Source organism: Malaya genurostris, chromosome 2 (assembly GCF_030247185.1).
Source record: "Malaya genurostris strain Urasoe2022 chromosome 2, Malgen_1.1, whole genome shotgun sequence".
NCBI lineage: Eukaryota > Metazoa > Arthropoda > Insecta > Diptera > Culicidae > Malaya > Malaya genurostris.
The window spans coordinates 178163623-178182681 of record NC_080571.1 but is presented as its reverse complement, the minus strand read 5'-3'; the positions used below and the strand labels follow the sequence as shown (position 1 = coordinate 178182681).

Below are 19059 nucleotides of genomic sequence, written 5' to 3'. Positions count from 1 at the left end.
AGCAGAGACCCGCATGGTCTACGACTGAAAGAGTAAATAAGTAGTTGCATTGCTACTTCAGTTAACATTCCGTATGATTTGACAACAAATATTTGTTCAACCAATAGTCAGCTATCTTTCTTAAAAAGTGACGTGCTGTTTCAAACAAACCTGAAATATTTATAGGAATATGAACAGTGTAAACATAAATTAATATGTCAAAATAAAGTCATTTACTTTTCTCGGAGATGACCTAGCCGATTTTCACGAACCTAGATTCAACTGAAAGGTCTAATGGTCCTAAACAAAGTTCCTGAATTTCATTTGAATCCGACTTCTGGTTCCGGAACTACAGGGTGATATGCACCAAAAATGTGAAATTAACGTCACTAACTTTTCTCAGAGATGGCTTAACCGATTTTCACAAACTTAGATGCAAATTGAAGGTCTTATATTCTCATACAAAGTTGTACCAAAAATGTGAAATAGTATCACTAACTTTTCTCGAAGACGGCTGAACCGATGTCCACAAACTTAGTTTCAAATGAAAAATCTTGAATTACCATTATAATATCCCAATTTTCATACGGTGTAAAGCTCTGCTTCCTGAGGTAGGATGCTTAGTGTAAAAATATCAGTTTCAAGATTTTTTTTTTCATAAACTATTTATTAAGTATTACTATTATAGTTATGTTTTGTATTGTTGTTATTATGATTTCACATTAGTTTTCGAAATGGTCGATGGGGGACTGGGGATTGAAATATGCCTAATTCTTATCTACTTTACTCATGAGAGATTCCTTGTATAATGTTCTTTATAATCTTTATAATCAATGTCGTAATATTTGCATTGAATTGCATTGTGCTTCTAGACAACAACAAAATATTTTCACATTATCTAACACAAACTTTCTTCGTAGGTTTTACTGGGACTTGTGTATGTTACTGCTTCTCGTTGCAAATCTAATCATTTTACCAGTTGCCATATCATTTTTCAATGATGACCTCAGTACGAGATGGATTGCCTTTAACTGTTTAAGTGATACAATATTTTTGGTTGACATAGTAGTCAATTTTAGAACAGGTAATAAAATATTACATTACATAAGTCAATATATATATATATATATATATATATATATATATATATATATATATATATATATATATATATATATATATATATATATATATATATATATATATATACGAAACCATACGGAACAATTCGGGACGTTTTGTTTTCCTCATCGGGGATGACTGAGCTGCTGACGTGTACATATATTGGAATGCCGCATCCGGCATAAAATCAATATGGTTGCCACCGATATTCCTCTCCTAGTTTATCCCGGTGTCGATGGATTTTATGCCGGATCCGGCATTTTAATAAATGCATATGTGTGTGTGAATATGTGTATGTATGTGTTGTGTATGTGTCAAATAATCTCACTAGGTTTTCTCGGAGATGGCTGAACCGATCTTGACAAGCTAAGACAATTTAGATTAAAATGAAAGGTCTCATATTCATACGAAATTTATGACTTTCATCCGGATCCGACTTTCGGTTCCGGAGTTATAGGGTATTGTGTGTTCAATATTGTACACCGTCACTTAAACCGGCGAAACAAAAACCGCAAAAATTTGTCTAAACTGGTCTCAAACCAACCCAAATCGATAGCCATTATTACACGGAACGACCGAAATCAGCATTTTCGCGAAAAATTTAGTTGATTTGCTGATTTTAGTTAGTTATTTTTTGAGACAACTAAAAAAATCTTACTTTTGCTGATTTAGATTTTTTATTCTCATTCCCTTAATAATAATAAAATATTTGTTGAAATGACTATTTTTTTAGTTGAATTCACAAATTAAACGTACTGTCATTTCTTAGCTAAGGCACACTTCATATCCAGTCAACTAATTTTTTAGTTGAATTAAAGAAATATAATGTTGTTTTCAACCAATATGAATGGTTGAATTGGCTTCTGCAATCTGCAGCTATATGGCGCCCTGTCACCGAAACGGTAACACCTTAATGACTACTAGCCACTAGATGGCACACTACTGCCGAAAAAAATTCAGACGCGGTTGTCTTTTCTATATTGGCAGGTATAAATACGATGTTGTGTTGGAGAAAAAGACATAAACGAAACGTAAACATCTTTTTGAATTTTTTTTTCTTCTAAATCACTGTTTTCTTCATTCTCACTGAAAACTTTGAGCACTCGGAAAACAAAAACCGAATACAAATCGTACACCGGACGGCGCAGCTCGGAAGGTTTGAAGATACAAAAAAACTTCATCACAATTAGAGTGAAACATTCGAAATTCACTTCACTGTTCCGCGTAAAAACATTATTACGCACAATCGCTTCAAGTGCGCACAAATTCTGAATAAATACGATTTCCACTAACAGTTTACGACATTTTTACATATCGGTTTAGAAATTTAAATAAAGATATATCGAACACATGCGAAAAACATCAAAACAATGTTCAAGCAGTTTCAATAAGACTGTCCTTTTTAGCTTTTTAATGGATTGTTTTGCTTTGACACTTCTCATGAGTTTTTGGATAATAAACTTGTTAATAATACCCATTTCAGTTTTGGTTTTTTTGTGCTGTCCTTCAGTAATGATGGTGATAGATAAATAGAAACAAATTTTCTGATTTTAATAACAAAATTAGTTGTCAATGAGAATTTCGTGTTGGATTGAAATATTGCTGGTTTGAGTCCAGGATATTCACCAACTAAACACATTCTCTAAAACTAAGAGTTTTTTCAGCAAAGTAAATTCTCAATTTTAACTAATTTTATAGTTATTTTGGAAATTTTGTTGTTAAAATCAACTAATTCAAAAACAGTAATATGAATTAGGCGCAGAGCTAATTTCGGTCGTTCCGTGTAGTAGGCAACTAAACAAACCGATTCCAGCTATCCTGGTTCCCGGTCACCGATTCCGGAAGCACCGAAAATACTGGTCATATTATTGTAATGAACGGCTTTTCTCAGTCTAAAAAGTAAGACAGACGATTTGTTTTGAAATTTGCCCGACGTTTCGGCCATTTTTGATGGCCTTTTTCAAGGAAAAACTACGGAAGTGAAGTTTATTCAAAATTTTGTTGTTAGAGATATGTTTTACAATAAAATATTTAATTCTTGGATCTCACTTAGTCTTGTCGTCTTTGTCGGTCTCGTTTGTTGCAAACGGTAAGAAGTATGTTGTAGTCAGTTCTGTCAAAATACAGGAACGGATTCTTTATCAGCGGCATTAAATTTTCGTAAACTGTATTTTTAATTGTCACAACACTTTTATCTGCACGCTCTGCTAACTGGTATTTGAAGATGGAGGGTATAAATTTGTTATGGATACAATTGTAGATTGTAAGCCAACAAATCTGGCATTGTTAGTGTTAGTTTCAGTGGCTATATTCCGTCGAGTGTTTGCTATTTTAACTGTGTGTAGGATGCCTGCGTAAGTAGTGTTGAGGCCATCCACATCGGTGCGGTGGTTTACGGAATTGGCTGTTTTGGTTATATGGCACATTTCATGTATTGGTAGCACATTTCATGTATTAATGCCGCTAATAAAGAATAGGTTCCAGTATTTTGACAGAACTGACTACAACATACTTCTTACCGTTTGCAACAAACGACACCAGAATAAAATATTTTATTGTAAAACATGTCTCTAACAACAAGAAAAACACTATATATATACATATATATATATATATATATATATATATATATATATATATATATATATATATATATATATATATATATATATATATATATATATATATATATATATATATATATATATATATATATATATATATATATATTTTTTTTTTTTTATCTTACTATTTTGTTTCGTTAAAGAACTCGAAAATATTCGATACGTATTTTTATCTCAATATTGCACATGTAATTTTTGAGATTTTATTTTTTCAAGTTTGCGTTTACAAAGAAGAGCCTTTTTTCAACAGCCTATACTGTAAAATAAGCGTTTCTTCCGCGGACCCATACGGACCAAAGGATGCGGCCAGCATATATTTACCAACGGCATCTGGAAGACTCACGCTATATTCAGTTCATCGACCACTGTGGATTACCAGCTGTAGGCTGGATTCTCGAGAATCGACAATTTCAACACCAATATTACAGTTTTATGTTAGTCGTTAACTAAAATTAGAAAAAGCCGGCATTTTAGAGCTTAAGCAGTGTGCCTGAAAAATTATATTATATTATTGAATAAAAAAAACATAAGCGTTTCCATAAAACAACCTTCATAGTTTATTTAATGAAAAAAGGTAAAAGTTGATAAACAAATAAAAAAAATCTAACTTTGGCATAACTTTTTTTTCGTTTTTTACCTGAAAATAGAATCCTTAGGAGTTTAACTCAATCTTGGAAAAGTTTCAGACTGGAAAGATTAGTACTTTTGTGGCTTAGCCTTATACTTCAGGGCTTGATTTCTTCAGAAAAAAATATCAGTGAAAGATGAGCCATATTTTGATGTATATGGTGTTAGGGTGGCTCTTATTGTTAGGGTGATTCAAAAATTATTTCCGGATGCGTTGAGATAGAGGACTGCATTCTTCGGCAAAGTTGTAGAAAAACTTATATCAAGCAGTTTTGTTGAAAACACCATTGTGGTATCTCTAATTCAGTCAGTTTTAGTGTTACAACTATTTTAAGAGTGCAAATTAGGGTGTTCCTAAAAAATCAGATTTTCTGTTAAAACTTTTAATTTTTCACTTCTCGTATTTGGTACATCTTTCAAAATTTGTTAAAATTAATTTTTTGATGATTGGCGCATTCAGGTAGCGTTTTATGAACAGATTCACTAAACGATTAATTTTTCTCGAATGGTACTCTTTATAGTTCAGAATTGATATATTTCGACTTTCTTGAGTTTCCTCACTGTACATGCCAATAGGATGGAGGATGGGTTATCGACCAATTAGCTTACTTTCTTCTATCAGTAAACTGTTTGAAAAGATTATCTTGTTGAGAATGATGTCTCATATAAATGAGAATTCAATTTTTTACCAGAGCAGTCTTATTTCGTCATGAACATTCAACTACTCATCAACTTGCCAGATTAACGAACATGATAAAATCAAATAAATCCTCTGGGTTATCCACTGGAGTTGCTCTTCTAGACATAGAAAAAGCATTCGACAGTGTTTGACACAAAGGTTTAATAGCAAAAATGTCTGATTGCCAGTTTCCTATTTATTTGATAAAATGATTCAAAATAATTCAATTGATCGTACTCTTCAGGTTAGCTATCAGAATTGTAAATCTGAATTGCTACCCGTACGAGCCGGTATTCCGCAGGGTTCGAGCGTAGCTCCAATCTTGTATAATATTTTCACTTCTGATCTTCCAAATCTACCCGTTGGTAGTCAGAAATCGCTATTCTGTGACGACACAAGTCTGTTAGCCACAGGTAGAAATCTAAGACTGATCTGCAGTCGCCTACAAAGAAGTTTAAATATTTTCAGTGATTATCTGCCAAAATGGAAAATTAAACCAAATGCAGCAAAAACGCAATTAATTACACGGAGAACCCATCGATCATAAAATTGCGATATCGCAGTTTTTGATTTTTGCGATAGTTGGTTTAACTAATTTCTTTCTGATTCAACCAATATGGTTTTTGATTTGCATATATTCAAGTAGTTGAAAAATATGTTGTTTTGAATGCTGTCAAATGCCGGAGACAGTTGAAAGCAAAACAATAATTGCAATGTAAAATCAACAACTTTCCTAGTTGAAATCTGTTCGCGTCGCTTCAAAATGTCAAAGAAAACAACATCGATGGTTAAAGCGTTTGGTGAAATCGTGTTCATTCGATTTGAGAAAATTATGATAACAAGTGTTTATCTAACAGCGGTGTTGTGATAAAGTTAACCTTGTTTAAGATGAAAAAGTTTTGGTGACAAATTATAAAATGTTAATGAATGATCATCTCGTAATCTTACAGGTATGCGCAAAAATTTTATGCTTCAAATTCGATCATTGATTTACTTCCAGCAGACTGTTTTACTTCCAGCTGTTTGATACCGATGATGATGTTCATGCATTAGCAATAAAACGCTTTTTGACATGAATTTAATTTAGAAAAGTAACAGGAGCGAAGGGTTTCAAACACACAGAACGCGCTGCAATTGAATGGCGCGTTTGAATTTCCGTGGCAAAATTCCAATTTCCAGCGGTTGATGCACCCAAGCTCATATAAATTGACTAAAATTTTAGCAAATCAATAACATTTTTCGAGTTGATTCAACTATTTGCAATGTCTAAAACAAATAAACCGATTTATTTTTCAACTAACAGAATTTTGTTTCAATAACAACACCAGTTATTTCAACTAAAATATTTGTTGAAATTGAAAGGTATGTGTCCTCACTAATTGACAGCATTTTTTTCAAACAGTTAAATTAGTTGTTTCAACCATCGATTCTGCTAATCGAAAAACAAAAATGACAGTTTAGTTAAAACGACAATCGATTAGTTGTACCAAATTTTAACCAATCGAATTCAGAAAATCAACTAATATTCTGGTTGAAATGGGATCGCGGGTGGTTCCGTGTATCTTTCCTCATAAGCCAAGAGCTTCTTTTCTTAAACCAAAAAATAATCACATTCTCAAATTGAATGGCTTGGAATTGACATGGTCTGATCAAGCAAAATACTTAGATTTAACGTATGACAAAAAAATAGCTTTCTAGGATCACATTGAAGGAATCCAGGCAAAGTGTAATAAATATATTAAATGTTTATATCCTCTTATAAACAGAAATTCTAAGCTCTGCCTAAAAACAAATTGTTAATTTATGAACAAATTTTCAGACCAGCCATGCTTATTACTGTATCAATTTGGTCAAGTTGTTGTTCCACCAGGAAGAAAACGCTTCAAAGGATTCAGAATAAAATTCTGAAAATGATTTTGAAGCGTCCTCCCTTTTTTAGTACTAATGAGTTACACAGACTCACAAATATAGAACCATCAGATGTAATGTCACATAATATTAAAAGCAAATTCCGACAAAAATCGATGCAATATTCAATTGAATCGATTCGCTCTCTGTATTAGTTAGTAAGTTAGTATATAAGTTCCTTTTCCCCATTACACTATACAAGTAGGTTTAGAATTTTCCCTACACAAAAATCTCAGAATTGCGGAAGCAAATGATGTCCTCATGGTTATAACGAAATCATATATATATATATATATATATATATATATATATATATATATATATATATATATATATATATATATATATATATATATATATATATATATATATATATATATATATATATATATATATATATATATATATAATAGAGCTGAAAAGTCATCACTTGTGGCTCAATTTAAATCTTAATAATTTTTAACTCATATTCCAATAAATAATTCTTAAAATAACCCTTCTTAATCCACCTAGTGGTGGGATAATGCCTTTCTATTCTTTCATAACAGTCTCATGAAAATATGTTTCATATGTTATAAAATAAATTTAGACACCAATTGATTCAGATTGATTCGAGTAGTTCACAAAAGCATGCTTCAGTGTTTATGTCACACAGTCAGCATCATTTTTCCAAACTAGTGCTTGACATTTGCGTTGCCAATTTGTATGAGAACAGTAATGCTAATCTATATCTGGAACCAAAAGTCACAACCATTTGATCTTCGAACTTGATCAAGGGTCCGACAGTAGCTTTCAAACGAGCCCGAGTTTGTTAAAATCGGTTCAGCCATCTCTGAGAAAATTGAGCGCGTTCAAATACAACGCTTTTTGTCGGTTACGTCACTTATACAATCATATCTCCGGAACCAAAAGTCACAGCCATTTGATCTTCGAACTTGATCAATGTCCCGACAGTAGCTTTCAAACGAGCCCAAGTTTGTTCAAATCGGTTCAGCCATCTCTGAGAAAATTGAGCGCGTTCAAATATCCTCGAAAAGTGCTCTCACATACACACACACATACACACACACACACACACACACAGACATTTTCCGATCTCGACGAACTGAGTCGAATGGTATATAACACTATGGGTCTCCGAGGCTCCGTTCGAAAGTCGGTTTTTCCAGCAATTCTAATACCTTTCTATAGAGAAAGGCAAAACCCTTCTTAATGCACCTAGTGGTGTGATAATGCCTTTCTCTTCTTTCATAACAGTCTCATGAAAATATGTTTCATATGTTATAAAATAAATTTAGACACCAATTGATTCAGATTGATTCGAGTAGTTCACAAAAGCATGCTTCAGTGTTTATGTCACACAGTCAGCATCATTTTTCCAAACTAGTGCTTGACATTTGCGTTGCCTATTTGTATGAGAACAGTGATGCTAATCTATATCTGGAACCAAAAGTCACAACCATTTGATCTTCGAACTTGATCAATGGCCCGGCAGTAGCTTTTAAACGAGCCTAAGTTTGTTAAAATCGGTTCAGCCATCTCTGAGAAAATTGAGCGCGTTCAAATACAACGCTTTTTGTCGGTTACGTCACTTATGCCATCATATATCTGGAACCAAAAGTCACAGCCATTTGATCTTCGAACTTGATCAATGGCCCGGCAGTAGCTTTTAAACGAGCCCAAGTTTGTTAAAATCGGTTCAGCCATCTCTGAGAAAATTGAGCGCGTTCAAATACAACGCTTTTTGTCGGTTACGTCACTTATACAATCATATCTCCGGAACCAAAAGTCACAGCCATTTGATCTTCGAACTTGATCAATGGTACGACAGTAGCTTTCAAACGAGCTCAAGTTTGTTAAAATCGGATCAACCATCTCTGAGAAAATTGAGCGCGTTCAAATACAACGCTTTTTGTCGGTTACGTCACTTATACAATCATATCTCCGGAACCAAAAGTCACAGCCATTTGATCTTCGAACTTGATCAATGGCCCGACAGTAGCTTTCAAACGAGCCCGAGTTTGTTCAAATCGGTTCAGCCATCTCTGAGAAAATTGAGCGCGTTCAAATATCTTCGAAAAATGCACACACATACACACACACACACATGCATACACACACACACACAGACATTTTCCGATCTCGTCGAGCTGAGTCGAATGGTATATAACACTATGGGTCTCCGAGGCTCCGTTCGAAAGTCGGTTTTTCCAGCAATTCTAATACCTTTCTATAGAGAAAGGCAAAAAGGATGGAGGATGTATTCAAACGAATGCTTTTAACGTTAGATCCTGTAATAGCATTATCAAATAGAGTAACAATCAAAGTGAGGGATCCTCATCTTCTCGATTATGCATTTGAATTAGTTTTCACACTCTAGAAGACAGAAATACCTTATTTTCATATATAGCTAAAAAATGCCTTACAAATCAGAGCTTTTTTCAAAGAATTGAACAAAATTTAAAATTTAAAAAAAAATTCCTCCGCGATTTTTTTGCCTTTCTCATATAGAAAGGCTCTACAATCACTGCAAAAACCGACTTTTGAACCGAGGCCGGAGGGCTGATTGTCATATACCATTTGATTCAGCCCGACGAGCTAAGATAATATCTGTGTATGCGTGTGTGTTTGACAAATACTGTCACTCACTTTTTCCGCGATAGTTTAACCGATTTTCACAAACTTCGATTCAAATAAAAGGTCTCACGGTCCTATACAAAGCTCCTGAATTTCATTTGGATCCGACTTCTTGTTATGGAATAAATATATATTAATATATATATATATATATATATATATATATATATATATATATATATATATATATATATATATATATATATATATATATATATATATATATATATATATATATATATATATATATATATATATATATATATATATATATATATATATATATATATATATATATATATATAATATATAGCAAAATCAAACCTACTTGGCACACTGGGAAGCAATAAACCAGTTTCTAGAACAAGAATGTTTGGCTGCTTTTATAAATGGGCTCAGTAAACCATATTTCGGATATGCTCAAACTGCTCAACCAAGTAATTTAGAGGATGCCTATGCATTCTTGTGTAGATTACAAAATGTAGAGAAAACTAAAACACACACCCAATCAGCGTTCGAGCAACAACCTAAGTCCAACAAAAATGTTAAGCCTTTTAATAAATCATACAACAAATACCCGGAAGCACACAATCTTCAACTCGGCGCAAAAGTTCATCAGACAGGCAAAAAACGACACCAATGGAAATAGACTCATCGTTGCGTTCTAACAGAATTTACAATCACGATGCCGAGCAGGAAGACAACGAATTAGATATAAGCGTTGCTTTAGCATCTCTGTGCCTTTGCACCCCTTCGTTTTCCCACCTTTTTTGCGATGGCACCTCTGTGACTCGCCGCTCGCTTCTATGCGCTCGCACCGCTGTGCCTCTACACCGCTGTGCGTATGAACGGGATGGCCTTCGTTGCTAGCGTTCCAGTCGGGAAACGCCTCGAATATTGCTTTGCGACTAGCACCAGCAGTTTAACTATCTGCAACTTAGAGTAGCAGCCGCTAACTCACGAGCCAGTATAATCGAAACACTTTGCTTGAATGGTTTTTACTTTGCTTGAATGGTTTTTACAGAATGAATTTCTAGCTCTTGTCACTCATGATATTTCTAGTCCTTGTCTCATTTTTGTATCGAGATCTAAGAGACATTTCAACTCTCTTTCGGCTCCAACAGAATTAGTTTAATTGTCGCTGTAAAGCTGACTTTCCTTACCTCTGTGACACTGGAAATGCCTAAAACATGCGAAGAAGGCATCGGTACTCACGTCACGCCATTTCGAGTCCCTCGAGTTACTAGACAGGTGAATATAACACCCAATTTTTTCCTTGCCATTTCTACCCTTTTGTACGTAAAATTGTTCGAAATAATCCACTCCACTGTACTATAATGAATTTGTCCGTATTTGTGGGAGAGGCACCTTCCTAGGTACTGCTACATAAGCTGTATTCAGAATACATTTCTGTCAACAAATTTTTACATTTTTATTACAGCTCTCGTGTTTAGAATAAGAAACGTAACGCGAGATTGCTCATATCTATAGTCTGCTTGATGATAGAATTTCGCATGATGATGTCTAACAAGCAGATTAGTTATGTGGTTTTGCCTTTCTCTATAGAAAGGTATTAGAATTGCTGGAAAAACCGACTTTCGAACGGAGCCTCGGAGACCCATAGTGTTATATACCATTCGACTCAGTTCGTCGAGATCGGAAAATGTCTGTGTGTGTATGTATGTGTGTGTGTGTGTGTATGTGTGTGCACTTTTCGAAGATATTTGAACGCGCTCAATTTTCTCAGAGATGGCTGAACCGATTTGAACAAACTTGGGCTCGTTTGAAAGCTACTGTCGGGCCATTGATCAAGTTCGAAGATCAAATGGCTGTGACTTTTGGTTCCGGAGATATGATTGTATAAGTGACGTAACCGACAAAAAGCGTTGTATTTGAACGCGCTCAATTTTCTCAGAGATGGCTGAACCGATTTTAACAAACTTGGGCTCGTTTGAAAGCTACTGTCGGGCCATTGATCAAGTTCGAAGATCAAATGGCTGTGACTTTTGGTTCCGGAGATATGATTGTATAAGTGACGTAACCGACAAAAAGCGTTGTATTTGAACGCGCTCAAATTTCTCAGAGATGGCTGAACCGATTTTAACAAACTCAGGCTCGTTTGAAAGCTACTGCCGGGCCATTGATCAAGTTCGAAGATCAAATGGCTGTGAGTTTTGGTTCCGAAGATATGATTGTATAAGTGACGTAACCGACAAAAAGCGTTGTATTTGAACGCGCTCAATTTTCTCAGAGATGGTTGATCCGATTTTAACAAACTTGGGCTCGTTTCAAAGCTACTGTCGGGCCGTTGATCAGGTTCGAAGATCAAATGGTTGTGACTTTTGGTTCCAGATATATGATGGTATAAGTGACGTAACCGACAAAACACGTTGATTTTTACCGCTCTTATATATAAGGGTGCCAAAATTTTGGGATCAACTCTATTTTCGTAAAGTTCTAGTGCTCAAAAGTTTAAGCACCTCGAAAAAAACCTTCATGCAAAATTTGACCTAAATCGGACATGCTTAAGGGGTGCTGCCCGGTGGTAAAGGTTTGACAATTTTCGATTTTGAAAAAGCACCATAGGGGGGAGTACATGAAATTTCCCGAATCGAAATTTTTTTTTGATGCCAAAACTCTTAAAACTGCATAAAACATCAAAATTTAGTGTCATCTCAAAAAAAATTTTTTTTGAAAAAATCAACTTTCTGGGACTTAGAAAAATTTTCATATTTTTTCTAAGTCCCAAAAAGTCGATTTTTTCAAAAAAAATTTTTTTTGAGATGACACTAAATCTCGACGTTTCATGCAATTCTAAGCCTTTTGGCATCAAACTTTTTTTTTTCGAAAATTTCTTGTACTCCCCCCTGTGGTGATTTTTAAAGATATATGAAAATTCCACTAAGTGGACTAAGAAGGGTTTTTGCCTTTCTCTATAGAAAGGTATTAGAATTGCTGGAAAAACCGACTTTCGAACGGAGCCTCGGAGACCCATAGTGTTATATACCATTCGACTCAGCTCGACGAGATCGGAAAATGTCTGTGTGTGTGTATGTATGTGTGTGTGTATGTGTGTGCACTTTTCGAAGATATTTCTCAGAGATGGCTCAACCGATTTTAACAAACTTGGGCTCGTTTGAAAGCTACTGTCGGGCCATTGATCAAGTTCGAAGATCAAATGGCTGTGACTTTTGGTTCCGGAGATATGATTGTATAAGTGACGTAACCGACAAAAACCGTGCTATTTGAACGCGCTCAATTTTCTCAGAGATTGCTGAACCGATTTTAACAAACTTGCGCTCGTTTCAAAGATACTGCCGGGCCATTGATCAAGTTCAAAGATCAAATGGCTGTGACTTTTAGTTCCGGAGATATGATTGTATAAGTGACGTAACCGACAAAAAGCGTTGTATTTGAACGCGCTCAATTTTCTCAGAGATGGCTGAACCGATTTTAACAAACTTGGGCTCGTTTGAAAGCTACTGCCGGGCCCTTGATCAAGTTCGCCCTTGATGAATGTCTCCAAGTCAAATTAATCCATCGCTATCCAAAAACGGGTTCATTGTTAATAATTTATTAGATCTGCTTATTGCTTTTTCTGAAGTTAAGTTCTTCAGCTAACCGGCAAAATGTTTCCTTTGAACTATCTCTATAATTTGGTTGTGCGACTGTTTCATTTCATTTAAGGTAAGATGCCCGAATGTGCGGTTCGCCTTACTTTTCAAACAGTTTCGTTTGAATCGTAAACAATATGCCATGATTTTTTGCAATTTTAAAAAATTAGAATACCGATCAATGAAACTGTAATCTGGCTCATGTTTTGCAATTTGTGTTTGTTGGTTGGTAATTGTTGTTAATGTACTTATTGGTATTTTTGACCAGGTGCGGTTTTTTGTAGGCAAAATTTCTAGACCTGCCCACCACATCGTAGTTTCTGTTAATTTTCTTGCTGAAACACCCCTTGAGATGAAATCGGCTGGATTTTCCTTCGATCGTACATGATTCCAACTTAGTAATGAAGACAACGAATTGATTTTTGCAACGCGATTGCTTATAAATGTTGGCCAAGACTTGGTAGGTCTAGCGATCCAATCTAAAGTAACCATTGAATCAGTGCAATAGTAAACTCCTTGTATGTCCAAGGAAACAGGTTTTCTTACTTTTGCCATCAACTCTGTCAGTAATGTGGCAGCCCGAAGCTCCAATCTAAGAATCGTCCTATCTTCGTTTTTACTCGTTTAGGCACATGGAGCTATACGTGATTTAGCGCAAAGTAAGCTTACATGGATGTTTTCATGAACGATATTTCGAGTATATATTACAGCACCGTAGGCCCGGGGCTTGATGCATAGGAAAATCCGTGAAGCTCGATTTGACTACCGTTGTTCTGAGAAACTTGATCCGGTAATGGCTCATCCCTTTGCAGTTTCTTCGACCATATGCTCTGCATCACAAGTTTCCCGTGTACAATGATGGGACGTAAAATTCCTAGAGGGTCGTAGACTTTTTGGATTTCAGATAAAATATTACGTTTAGTCATTCCAACTTGCACGTTGACTTCATTGCTAAAACTGAACCCGTCTAGTAATGTGTCCCAACGCAATCCCAAAATTTTCCCAATTTCCGATTTATTTTCGTTATCCGCTAAACTCTGTTCGTTCGATCTCCATTTATGAAGTTCGAATCTCGCACTGCTCATAATTTTAATGAGTTGGTCCTTTAGTTCAATAAGCTTTTCCAACTGATTGTGACCAGTCAATGCATCGTCCATATAAAAATCATTCTGAAAAATCCGACAAGCTGCTGGAATTTTATGTTCGAAGTCTATAGCCAGTTGTTTGAGACATCGAGCTGCAATGAAAAGAGCCGAACAGGTACCGTACGTCACGGTCTTAAGACGATACGTGTTCACTTTATCTTCAGGAGAAAAACGCCATAGTATGAGTTGTAGTTGTCGATCTTTTTCTTGCACTTCGATTTGTCGAAACATTTTTTTTTTATATCAACTGTCAGAACATACCGATGACAACGAAATCTTACTAGAATGTTGAAAATATCTTGTTGTAAAGATGGCCCCGCCATCATAACATCGTTTAACGACATTCCACTGAATGTTGTAGCTGATCTATTAAAGACAGTTCTCAATTTGGTGGTACTGCTTTCAGGTCTCAGCACAGCATGATGAGGGAAATAAAAGATGGGTCCATTCTTTAAAATACATGGCTCATCTAATCTCTCCATATGACCTAATTTCAAATAGTCGCTCATGAATTGTGTATATTCCTTCTTCAGTAAATAGTTTTTCTCGAATCTTTTTTCGAGTTGCAGGTATTTGTCAAGAGCCAAACTTTTAGATTCATCGAGTTGAGCTACGATTGATTTTAGCGGTAGCCTAACACTGAATTTGCCATCTTTGGTTCGACATGTTGTTTCCACGAACAGTTTTTCGCATAAACTATGTTCATTTGAGCTATCTGCACACACGTCGTTGTTTGTGTTGCCGTTCATGAATCGGGTTACAACAACATTAGCATTAATCTGTGCTATCGTTCCACCAATTATCCACCCCAAAGTTGTATTTTGCATATATGGTAAGGATTTGCCAACTTCCTTATTTCTATCGCGCAAAATGTCGAACATTACAGCTGTGCCAAGCAGTATATCAACTGCACTGCTGATATGGAACCCGGGGTCCGCAAGGTTCACACCCAACATATCCCATCCGTCAGTGTTCAAATCAGTCGATGGTAAAGATCCGGTGATTTTGTCTGTAACCAATACTGATATCGTTTTACGATAATTGCTCAAACGTGATTTGAATGATACACGGAAAAGCCAGCGATCGCAAAACAACTAAAATATTAGTTGTTTTTCTGATTTTGATTGGTTAAAATTTGGTACAACTAATCGACTGTTGTTTTAACTAATCTGGCATTTTTGATTTATCGTGCTGGCAGCTTAGCAATGACACCCAACAAGTAATGAAACGTTTCAGTTGAGCAATGCCAAACACCCTGAGCGAACAATGAAACGTTTCAATGAGATGTCACTCGTGCAATTGAGCAAAGACACAATCCCAGCAAAGTTACTTGTATGCATGAAAGCAAAAAAATGTCTCAGTTGTTTCAACCAATTATTCAGTTAGTTGAACTTAAAACGCCAATTGCAATAAATATTTTTAACTGTTAGCCTCTTCGGGGGCAGCTAATCGTTCACAACGAAATTTTACCTAATTAACTGCTTATATCTTTATTACTAAACTCACAAAGGATACGGAAATGAACCAAAAGATTACAATTCTCAAAAGGGAACTCACCAGAAAAATGGTCACAGGGAATTAGGAAATTTTTCCTTCACTTGCAGAATGGCTCGCTGGTAAACCTAATGCTACAGATACACTTTCAAGAAAATACAAATAGTACCACTTCACTTTAGCAGCAAATTTTTAAGCGTTAAGCGGTTTTAATAACATTGACATGAACTGTCCTAGAATACATTATTCTCAGATGAAATTAAAACATTTATACTGTAGGGATATCTATTTAACACATGGAAAACTATTTACAATTAACTGTTATATTTTTCTGCATAATTTCACTTACATATAACGACCACTACGTAACTAACATAAATGACGTTCATTTACCATTGAAAATTTTCAATATGAAACGCTTCTGGTGAAATGAAGAGGTTTTTTGTTCTGCCTTTTGCTGTCTTCGTTCTCCACCAAGTGACAGCATTTGAATACAACAATTTCGGTTACCTGAATGGTTATGTCAAAATCAACAGATATGTTAGTTAAATCAACAACATTTTAGTTGAAACAACCAGGGCGTGAAACAACAATTGCAATATTGTAATTTTGTGATCTGCGGGTTCTCCGTGTATAATTGCCTTCTCTCGGATATTTGCGAATATTGGCCAAACCCTGCTACTTTACAATAAGCCTGACTTGTGCTAATTCCCGCTCGACGTATGAAGGAGCTGGTAACAAAATTTGATTGGGATCCGGAATCATTAAGCGCGCGACACACAATGTAACCGTTGTTTGTCATTACTACTATGGATGCAGTAGGAATAATCGTATTAGTTAAATGATCGTTCACTGCATCTATTATATGTTCAGCTCTGTTGGATGGGTGAAACTTCTTGATCGATATTGACAGTTTTTCTCGATGTATCGACGTATGATGTTTGTGATCGCATTTGAGGCACCCTCTACTCCTACACAATTCTGCATTGTGTCCTGGTCTCAAACAATTATAGCACAAAGAGGCTCTTTTAATCACCTTAATTTTCTCATCCAAGGATTTAGCCCTGTACTGATTACAACTACCGATGAAATGGGAAGATCCGAAGCAAACTTGACATCTCTGAGATCCAAATGACTTGGTTATAGTGAAAGTTTTCACTTCTGATTTGTACTTTTTTGGTAAGTTGTTATTGGAATCAGTGTTAGATTTTCGTTTGAGCGGCATTGCATCCAACACTTGACATCTCTCCGACACGAACTTTTCCAATTTCTTATACTGCGGCGGAATGGATCCAGATGCAACTGTCTCCCAGTTTCTGCGAGTTTCGTGATCTAATTTATTGGGCATTAGGTGGATTAGTAACGCATCCCACGATGATACTGGCTGGCTCAAATTTTCAAGGCAGCGAAGATGTTTTCTAGCAGCATCAAACAGGTTTCTCAATCCGGTGGCTGATTCGAACTCTATTGGTTTCAACTCAAATGCTGCGCCACGGAGTGACAGCTTTAAGTACTCGAATTTTTGTATTACAGCTAGTGAATTTCGTCGATGAATTAACGCATTGAATTTATCGAACCATTCCAGCCAGTTTTCTCCATGGTTGGGAGGTCAACCGTTGGAAGTCGCACAGAATCCTAGCTAGCTATATTGCAGTTAGTATCTTCCGAATCCTTGGAAGCAAATTTTCTCTCGAATGCAGTTAAGCCGTTGATATAGTTGATTTCCACTTCTTCTCGACTCAAACTCTCGTCGGGATTCCATTGCTCTAAGGTACTTTGTGCAAGATCGTATAATTTGTAGCACTCCTTAAGCATGTCACGTCAAGTTTGAAGTGCCATCCTATCAGCTTGGAAAACTTCCATGGTATTGATGATACCGGTCATTCTGGACACGGCATGATCCCTTTGCACTGTGATGCGATCGTAGTCCGTCTGCACAATGTACTTAAGTGGGCTAGTTGGACTTATCTATTCACTGTTTGTTTCAATATTGGACATTTTAGAATGTGAGGCCGAGCCCCAATCCGGCTCGGAGGACCACTTATGTTTGATGTTGAACGCTCCGCTTATCCAGCACTAGATTTATTTGAGTATGATGTGGTTAACAACAGCAGAAAAAGTGAGCGAATCTATCTCATACAAGTAAGAGGGGTCCACGCAATCGAACTGGCTCAAATGTAAACTCGTAATAATAAGTGCAATATCAGACATATATTTGAGGAGATAAAAGTTACTTCACAAGGAATAATCATTAATTCTAAACCTCACAACACCTCTAGTTGTGCGTTTCTAAAAGAAATATTTCCAGCATCTCTATTATCATTTAGAGTTATAACCAAATGAAAGGAATGTTTGGGAATAACGGAATCAATAAATTTCCTTCAAAATATAATTCTCCGGACCAATTTGCGCCAATCAGATAGTGTTCCGATATCAAAAAACATGATGTTGATAGAGTTGATGATTTCTTATTGTCTTGAAAAAACAAGTCCGTTGAACCACATGTCATCATGTTTTGATGGTTTTATCCCAAAATCTGTCGGATTTTCCTTTAAGGGGACCCATCTCCATTGGCTTGGTTCGGTTGTCTCCAAAATATCTTCGATACGGTTGGTGATAAATGACTTATATTTACTCAATTCCGATTTTATCCATATATGAAAAAACTTTCAAATTGGACCAATGTGTAACGTTTTCAAAATTCAAACGAGATTCTGTAATTTCAGTGTGGTCCAACCTTGCCCGAGTACCGCGGCTTGGAGCTCTATCCGTGGAATAATAAAAGGTTCAATCGGAGCTACCTTACTTTCCGCCGAATAGTCTGCAATAATTATTGTTGAGATTTTTTGCGTATGCGCATGACGCAAATGCTTCCTCTGAAGCATCGACAAATACGTGAAGCTCGTTACTACCATCGTTTTTTATTTCCAAATATCTAGGAATCCGTCATGCCATTTGCACGCAAATTTTCTGGTAGCTGCTCGTCCCATTTGACTACAAATGACATTACCTCACGGTGAGTTGGAATATTTATACCCTTCACAACTTCACTACCTAACTTGTTTACGTCAACCATGTATCCGAAAAAATCGATTTAAATTCCTAAAACCTTCTCTACAATAGAGTCCTTATCCTCAAACAATTTGTGACTTTTTCTTCATTCTCCTTTCGGAAGGAATAGTATTGGACAATGCCTTATCATTTATAAGTAAGTTGCGAATATGAAACCC

The 19059-nt window shown here is 35.8% G+C and overlaps 1 protein-coding gene across 2 annotated transcripts in view; it reads left to right on the top strand.

Annotated features, from left to right (window-relative positions):
- The window catches only part of LOC131427598 (potassium/sodium hyperpolarization-activated cyclic nucleotide-gated channel 2), a 1904453-nt gene that overhangs the window by 414172 nt on the left and 1471222 nt on the right, over positions 1-19059 (top strand). For both annotated transcript variants that reach the window (XM_058590944.1, XM_058590943.1), the window contains exon 3: positions 900-1063. In XM_058590944.1, coding sequence (XP_058446927.1) covers positions 900-1063 — 164 coding nt within the window. The remainder of the gene's footprint in view (positions 1-899; positions 1064-19059) is intronic.